General features: G+C 41.7%; 1 protein-coding gene across 1 annotated transcript; it reads left to right on the plus strand.

Moving 5' to 3' along the window:
- Nucleotides 1-5562: 5562 nt before the first annotated feature.
- LOC133105289 (chromobox protein homolog 1-like) lies at nucleotides 5563-6150 on the plus strand. The gene has a single exon (XM_061211277.1). It carries the CDS (start codon nucleotides 5593-5595, stop codon nucleotides 6148-6150), a length of 558 nt encoding a protein of 185 aa, XP_061067260.1. The 5' UTR covers nucleotides 5563-5592.
- Nucleotides 6151-9350: the final 3200 nt, after the last annotated feature.

The raw sequence follows: 9350 nt of genomic DNA on the forward strand, positions 1-9350 counted from the left end.
CAAAATATATGTAATCTGACATTAGTTTAAAATTTTATTTTCTGTGACCATAGGGCTATAAGTGTTAAATTTCTTCTGGATTTAATTATCATTACAATATTATTAGTGCACAGCTGATCAAAACAACATTATTTTAAATTATTTTTATGTTATTTAAAGTATTATTTCAGGGGAATTTCCTGGCAGTCCAGTGGTTAGGACTCTGTGCTCTCACTGTCGAGGGCCTGGGTTCAATCCCTGGTTGGGGAACTAAAATCCCATAAGCCACATGGTGCGGCAAAAAAAAAAGTATTATTTTAAATATTAGTAATTATTGAACATAAAAAGTGAAATTTTATTGGACCGTTGGTGAAGCTGAATTTTTCCAAATAATTATTATATCTGTGGATGAATATTAATTATTGCTAGAATGAGACTGGGCTCAACGTTAATTTCTTTCTGTTTTTCATTTTTATGGACAAGCTCTGAGAAACCTAATTTGCATAAATTAGATGGGAAAGAAATTTCATTATAGGAATGTCAGCCAATTATTTGAATACCTCTGAGTTATATGATAAAAACCATATAATGATCTATCATCAAGAACTATTTTCAGTGATCTATTAGCTGGCAACTTAATTAGGTATTCCTTCAATTTGTTGAAAGCAAAGATTTGGAAACCACTCAACCTGTAAAGGATTAGTTACCCAGTCATAAGTGTCATTCCGGTTCTCAGCTTCTGGGATTATGCCAACAAAGCTTTGCAAAGATTTATCAAATGATTATTAATTATTTCTGCTACTTTTTCACTTAGAGGCACTTTATTTTTATTTATTTATTTTATAAATTTATTTTATTTATTTATTTTTGGCTGTGTTGTGTCTTCGTTGCTGTGCGCGGGCTTTCTGTAGTTGCAGCGAGCGGGTCCACTCTTTGTTGCTGTGGGTGGGCTTCTCATTGCGTTGGCTTCTCTTGCTGTGGAGCACGGACTCTAGGCGCGCAGGCTTCAGTAGTTGTGGCTCACGGGCTCTAGAGCACAGGCTCAGTAGTTGTGGCGCCTGGGCTTTGTTGCTCCGCGGCATGTGGGATCTTATCAGACCAGAGCTCGAACCCGTGTCCCCTGCATTGGCAGGTGGACTTTTTTTTTTTTAATTTAAATTTATTTATTTTTATTTATTTATGGCTGTGTTGGGTCTTTGTTTCTGTGCGAGGGCTTTCTCTAGTTGTGGCAAGCGGGGGCCACTCTTCATCGCGGTGCGCGGGCCTCTCATTATCGCGGCCTCTCTTGTTGCGGAGCGCAGGCTCCAGACGCGCAGGCTCAGTAATTGTGGCTCACGGGCCCAGCCGCTCCGCGGCATGTGGGATCTTCCCAGACCAGGGCTCGAACCCGTGTCCCCTGCATTGGCAGGCAGATTCTCAACCATTGCGCCACCAGGGAAGCCCCGAGGCACCTTGCTTAAATTGATATACTCAGGAGGATATGGAAAATAAAAGTGTTAATTCCAATACACTTTTGCTAAGACAAGTTTTTGGACCAAATCCTTTTACCCTATCATGTGCTTTAAATATATTTTTATTAGGGGAGGGGAGGGGTAAATTGGGAGATTGTGATTGACATATACACACTACTATATATAAAATAGATAACTAATAAGAACCTATTGTATAGCACAGGGAACTCTACTCAGTAGTCTGTAATGACCTATATGGGAATAGAATCTAAAAAAGAGTGGATAACTGTATATGTATAACTGATTCACTTTGCTGTACAGCAGAAACTAACACAACATTGTAAATCACTATACTCCAATAAAAATTAATTAAAAAATAAATACATTTTTATTAATATTTTGGAGTTGTAGACTTAGCCCATTTATGAAAAACATCTGTGACATTCTTATTGGCAAAGCCAGCCGTCATTGTTTTAAACTAATCAGCCAAGTCAAATTACTTTCTATCAGAAAAGATTTCTCATTTTTCAAGTAATCTTTTTTTTTTTGGTTTTTTGGCCACGAGGCATGTGGGATCTTAGCTCCTCAACCAGGGATCGAACCTGCACCCCCCACATTAGAAGGCGAAGTCTTAACCACTGGACCGCCAGGGAAGTCCCTCAAGTAATCATATTAATTCATGTCCTTGTGATAACTGTCTTGCTTCTGAATTTTAAGAAACATAAAGACAGGGAGTCTTTCTCTTCTAGATAAATTATGATACAAAGATTTTCACTATTTCTCAGTGATGCTCTTTTTGCAATATTCTCTTGGGACTCTTCTTCACATATGATGTATTTTTGACACTGGAGGACGGAAGAGGTCATTAAATTTAAAAATATTGAGAATTTTCCTTTCCTTTCCTTCGGCACCCTGCAGTTTTTACCCTCCAAGCCAAGCATCACAGTAAGATTGGGGCTGGATGAGAGTAGGCCTTTCTTTTGTATACTGGGAGAAAGGCGGTTGGAGATCGGAGATGGAGGAGAAGAACTGGCATTACTGCTCAATCACAACAGATAAATTATAGGAAAGTACATATGGAAGTTCAAGATCTGGGAAAAATGAACCCCTTAAGTCCATTCATACCTGTATGTGCCATTTAAAGTCTTTGTGAACTACCAGGACACATTTCCTGTGGTAGCCCCCAAGCTGCAAGCTTAATCAGCTTTCTGCTTATCGGAGAACTGCTTGCCTCTTTCTTGGTATGCACTCCTGACTCTGTGGTTTGAGCGTAAAAAAGGAAAATGGCTGGAGGCCAGTTTCGTTCCAGGAGTCTCCTCTGGCCAAAGAGCCCCTGGTTAATCCCAGGAGTCTGCTCCGGCTAAAGAGCCCCTGGTTGCTCCCCAGAAGAAGGACGTGCTGCCCTGAAGGGACGGTCTGTAACTCCAAAGAATGGCCCACTGGGCATGCTGACGCATAGTCAGGTGGCAACAGGATCATGTGGAAAACAAGGTTTACTGATTTATTGCCTTCTTTCTGTTCCTTAACTAACCTATATATGTGATCATGTTCTTTGAATAAACTTGCCTTGCAACCATCAGTTGTCTTGGCCCTTCTGATCCCATACTGGTGCTTTTCAGTTCCTTACCCCTCACCGCCAGGAACTCCCAGCTTTCTGCAGCCGGTCTGCGGCAATTTCCCTTGTTTGGAGACTGCTGTTTCAGAAGATCACCTGCTCCCTGGGCACTTCCACAGGTACTGTGTCACTACCATCAAAGGGTCCCTTTTGTGGGTCCCCCTGAGTAGCTAAGCCCAACTAGAACTTTGTAGTGAGAATTGTAGGAAGCAACTGGACCGCCTTACATAGGAGGGTTCCAGACAATGAGGCATTTGCCTTGATGAGGTTTATGAAAATGCTCCCACTAGGCACCCAACAGTGCAGTGTGTGTGTGTCTGGGAAATGCTGGTGAGTAGCCAAGAGGCTTCATGATGGCCTTCAGTACTTTAGAGATCACTGTGATCCAGGGTCAGACCTTCTGCCTTGTAGGCTCAAAACCCCAGCTTGTCAGCATGTGGAGAGTAGGTGTACAGTCCACATAACTAAGTTACAACATTCAGATGTCAATGTGCTAATTTAAAAGGAGAAATCATTGGCAAGAGGTCTGACCCCAAAATCTATAGGTAGATCTACATGGAAAGCCAAATGGTGAGCGAAGATTCTGGACAAGGTGGGATGATTGAGATGAATTGAATGTTTAATACTTAATCTGAGATGAATTGAATGTTTAATACTTAATCTGGCTAAGACAGCAAGATATATCCACCTCTATACCTGGTACAACCTTGCCATTAAGATCAGAAATGATATAATAAAATATATTTAGCCTTTGTCCCTGGTTCCTGGCACAGAGTTCCTGAAACTCTTGGAATTTTGTGAATGATAGGAGTGTCTTTTGTTATTCATGCTAATGAGGGGCTGGATATCTTTAGAATGGGGACTAGTCACTAGTCGATTAGATTAGAGGGTAGAAATTTTCAGCCTCAACCCCTGATCTCTGGGGAGGGGAGAGGGACTGGAGACTAAGTTGAATCAGGTGGCCACTGACTTAATTATTCATGCCCACTAATGAAACCACCATATAAAAACCCTGGAACAATGAGGTTTGGAGAGCTACCTAGTTGGTGAACACAATGATGTACTGAGAGAATGGTGCACCAGAGCATGGAAGCTCTGAGCCCGTTCCCCACCTCCGGTACCATGCCCTAAGTATTTCTTACATTTGACTGTTCCTGAGTTGTATCCTTTATAATAAAACTGTAATCATAAGTATGGCACTTAAGTTCTTTGAGTCATTCTAGGAAATTATCAAACCTGAAGGGAGGGTGGTCAAGGGAACCCCCAAATTTGTAGCCAAGTCAGAAGTGTGGGTAATCTGAGGACCTGGGAGATGTGGCTGGCTTCTGAGGTGAAGGCAGTCTTATGGGGCTGAGCCCCTTCACCTGTAGGGTCTGCACTAACTCCAGGTAGTTAGCGTCAAAATAGGACTGAATTGTAGGACACCAAGTTGCTGTCAGAAAGTTGCTGCTAGAAAATACCAGACAACTTGAATTGTTTGCTCAAAGATCCTCCCACCTGGAATGGCCCAACCAGCCTTTGCTCCCATGACTCCTTATCTAGGCTTCCCTGGCTGACCAGCTTCCACTTTTTATGGTTACATCTCCCTTCTACACACATCAGCATGTTCAGATGTTCTAGTCTTGTGGGCCTAAGTGCTACCCTTTGCATGTCTCTGCTGTAGTCCACTCTGTTTTGATAATATAGTGTGACTTTAGCCTGAAGCATTGATAGCCCAGCCTTCTGTTTAGCTCTGGGCCTTGGCATGCCTGGACTCCTTTGGAGTTGTATCTAGAAGTCCCCAAATGTTTCCTGGCTTGTCCTGCAAACCTCATGAGTATCTCTATATCGTACAGGAGCAACTGTCCAATGTCACCATGATGTAGCACTATCTGGATTCAAATAGTAACCTGCCTCTCTGGTCTCTGACTCAGCCAGTTCGACTGACTGCATTTCCTCTCTTTCTCATTTACTGAGGCACTTGGTAAGATTGCCTCAGACCCAACCCCACAAGCATAGGAAACTGATGAGTTACAGCTGAATTACATACAACTCCCTCCCCGCCCACCTACCCCCACAAAAAACCCTGCCTCTTATTAACCATGGTGTAAAACTTCTCTGTTAACAAAACAAAACAACAATAAAACTACAGAGAGCTGTAAAGTTGCTCATACTCTGACCCTGAAACTCCACTTCCAGACCTAAGGAAATAATCAGAGACACAAAGAATTATGTAAAAGTTGTAAACTGCAGTGTTATTTATAAAGTGAAAAAGTGGATATAACATAAATAACAAAGAGGAATACTATGTGATATGCAATGATTAAAATATTTTCTAAGCAATTTTAAATGAAATACAAGATTTTATAACATTATGCTATATGAACAGGGTGGGTTGTCAACCATCTGTGTTGATGATTTAGGTTAGGTTAAAATGTATATATTATGGTCGCCACTCCCCTGGCTGGCCCGACAAGACGCGCCAGTAGCGCGGCACCGATTCCTCTCGGGCTCGTGGGCGCTTCTCTGAGCAGCGTCACCCTTTATACCAGAAAGCTGGCGGGCACTATGGGGAAAAAACAAAACAAGAAGAAAGTGCAGGAGGTGCTAGAAGAAGCGGAAGAAGAATATGTGGTGAAAAAAGTTCTCGACCGTCGAGTGGTAAAGGGCAAAGTGGAGTACCTCCTAGTGTGGAAGGCGTTTTCAGATGAGGACAACACATGGGAGCCAGAAGAAAACCTGGATTGCCCCGACCTCATTGCTGAGTTCCTGCAGTCACAGAAAACAGCACACGAGACAGATAAATCAGAGGGAGGCAAGCGCAAAGCTGATTCTGATTCGGAAGATAAGGGGGAGGAGAGCAAACCAAAGAAGAAGAAAGAAGAGTCAGAAAAGCCACGAGGCTTTGCCGGGGGTTTGGAATCAGAGCGGATTATTGGAGCTACAGACTCCAGTGGAGAACTCATGTTCCTGATGAAATGGAAAAACTCTGATGAGGCTCACCTGGTCCCTGCCAAGGAAGCCAATGTCAAGTGCCCACAGGTTGTCATATCCTCCTATGAGGAAAGGCTGACGTGGCATTCCTACCCCTCCGAGGATGAGGACAAAAAAGATGACAAGAATTAACTCTCCTGAGTACCAGCCCCTGTCACATCTGACTGTGGGTTTCAAGTGGGGAAAGAAGGAGTTCTACTTGTCTTGACACCGTAGAGGGGGCTTGAGAAGATGTCCTTTGAAGAGCCGTATAGTTTCTGTGCCCTAAATTCACTAAATTGCTTTAAAGCCACTCCATGCTGTATAGTTTGCACACCCATCCCAGTGGAGGGGAAGGAGGGTCAGTGTTTCAAGGCAACCCATTCTGAACTTTGCTGAGAAAAGCAAAGGGCCTTCTATGAAGGACAAAACTTGCAGAATGGGATGTGGGAGAGCAAAAGATACTGTAGATCTTCAAAGAGCATCTCCACAACCCACAGCCTTCTTCCCAGTAGTGTTAACTCTGCATTTTTACAGTGTAGCATGTATGTAGTTTTTGGCTATTTCTGGTGTATTATTTGGGGTGGGAGGGATGGGGTGGGAAAGAAGCGAGATGGGTTAGGATCATTTTTGTTAAAATTTGGGGTCTGTTGGGGGGAAATGGTGAAACAAAGGAAAGAACAACTAATGATGATTTGGTTCTGTGTCCAGAATATTTCATCCTTTCAAAAAATGTCATTGGCAACCTACATGAGGACTGTGAGAGACTGTTTAAAAGCTGTGAATGCCTGAAACTTAGAAGCCAAGGTGTTCCCTGCCTGACCTTAACACTGTTCCCAAAAAGCATTAAGCTTTGGTAACTTCTTAACTTTCCAGTTAAGAAGTTACCAAAGCTGCCATTTGGGGGATGGAAACTGGTTGAGGAGGAAAAGTCTTATTGGAGTGTATACACAGGCAGATCATTCTGTCTTAGAGGTGCTAATTCTTGAAATTGACAAGAAGACCCTTCCTTTTCCAATTTTGAAGTTAAATATATCAGCTTCTCCATCCAAGCCACTGGCTGAAGTATTTGGGGAAGGGCAGAGGGTGGTATAGGAGATGGGGGAGTAGGCAAAGACAAGGGCCGGTGCTCTTAGGGTGGAAAACTCTTGGAGCCTCTGTTTTTTGAACTTTGAAACCATTGGTGGCAGGGTCCAGTCACTGACAGCACAAGTTCACTGACTCACTTCAAGAGTTGAATGATTTCTGAAGCCCTGGTCTCAGGAGAAGATTAAATTTTCATACTGGGGCAGTGGTTCACTTTAAAACAAAACAAATTTTTTTAATCCTAAGAATTAACTAAAACCCCAAATGCTGTCTTGAATCATGAGATCCATCAGTTCTTGACATCATTTAGACCTGCATCTAGAACTCCGTTGTAAAATCTTTTTAGGCACGTGTTAGGTTTCTGTGAAAACTTTTGTTTAAATGTTAAACTTCATACCAACACTGTCAGTTTTTGTCTTAATAAAACTATAGATTTATATTAAAAATATGTATATATTATGTGCACTGAAAAAAGACTGGAAGAAAATAACAAAAACTATCAACAGTTTTCATTTAATGTGAAATTATGAGTAACTTATTTTCTCAAGTGTTTTTGAGTGTATATTACTTTTGCAATCAAAATTATAAAAGTTTCATATAAGTACTCTTTATACCGCAGCACTGCTTGATGTCCTTTCAGTTACCCTGAAGAAAGTAGCCTTTTCTCCTTTGGCCCCATCCATCTTCCCAGTTTCATTTATCATTCTCTCATACATACTATTTTCCAGCCACACTGAACTTCTCACCATTCTTTTCACACAACAGGAACTTGCATATGCTATTCCTTAAACCTGGAATGCTTTTTGCTCTCTTCTATACTTACTTATTCTTCCAGATTCACTTCAAACGCATTTTCAGGCTCCTGAATGCACAGTTGATCGCTTCAGGCTTTACAGTTCTTTTTTTATATCTGTTACAGCATTTATCACATGGTAATGTGACTCAATTATAAATTTTCTTCACTAAATTGTAATCGTATCTGCGGTGGGGTGTATATATTATTTACTTTTGTATCAACAGTACCTAGCACACAGTAGGCTACTCAACGAATGCTAAATAAGTAAATTTTAAATGTACTTTTACCTCTAACTCAGAAAAGAATCAAGCAGCTGAACAGATAAATGAATGAATGGACTAGTGGTCAGCTTGACCACCCAGAACAAATCTGTAGTTCTTGGCACCCAAGCTCAGAAAAGGAATTGTATTGGAGGTAAGCTCCTTGAAAGGCTGTTATACAAAACCTGAAAATGGGAGAATTTTATAAACATTAACAAAAGACACTTTGCCTCAGATAGCATGCTTTTGGAATTCAGAAAACTGCATGATGATGTCAAGAAATGCCAGTGGCCTATGGTATTCCCTCCCTAGGGACACTTGGAGGCTGTACAAGCAGACTGGCCTGGGGTTGCTATTAAGAGAAAGAAAGATGCACCATGGCCAGGAATGATCAGGGTAGAATCCTGAATTTTCAAAATAGGTTATATATACTCTCTACCCTCATCGTTCTGATCATGACCCAGGAGGTAACCAAGAGGAGATGAACCCTTTCTGGGGAAGGTTGTATTCATTGACCACACTAAGTTGTGTGGAATAGGAGGAAGTGAGGGAGGTGGAATCAGAAATCTTTTTGAGTTGATTTTTGGGAAGACCTTTCCAGTGCTCAACAAAATCAGATGCCTGTAGATGGTGGGGAGTGCGGAATGTCCCTCAGATACCCTGTTGTTGGGTGGTCTTTACATTGGTTCCCCTTTTCCCCAGGTCCCACAGGGGTGATGTGGACCAGATAGATGCCACACATGCAGTGAGCTGCACTCTAGGACAGGAACACTGAGTTCAGGGAATCTATCTCTTTCAGAGCAAGCAGTAAGCAAGCTTGCTCTTGGTTCTGAAGGGAGACATCACTTCATTTTTCAAGGTTGCTTCCTGCAACATAACCCTGAAATGGTCTGCATGAAGAGTGATTAGGGCCTTGTATTCTTGGCATACCCAGCAAGATGTGTGGGAATACAGAGACTCATGGAGGAGTCTCCCAACAGATATGCCCTGTGAAACTATCAATGCCTCACATTCATGCCAATGACCAACACTAAAAAAAAAAAAAAAAAAAAAAGGAACAAATAAAGTGGACTAAGTAATTCCAATTAAAGAAGAGGATCTCTTTAAATAAGATAAATTGCTTCCTTAACTCATTCTTCCTTTTCAGTATCTTCTGCCTAGTATTTTTCAACCACAATATAAGGCATTACTTTTTCTTTAGGATCTATAGT

This window comes from Eubalaena glacialis, chromosome 14 (assembly GCF_028564815.1).
Source record: "Eubalaena glacialis isolate mEubGla1 chromosome 14, mEubGla1.1.hap2.+ XY, whole genome shotgun sequence".
Taxonomy (NCBI): Eukaryota; Metazoa; Chordata; class Mammalia; order Artiodactyla; family Balaenidae; genus Eubalaena; species Eubalaena glacialis.

Coding starts and splice junctions, on each gene's coding strand:
- LOC133105289 (XM_061211277.1), top strand. CDS start 5,593: ATGGGGAAAAAACAAAACAAGAAGAAAGTGCAGGAGGTGCTAGAAGAA.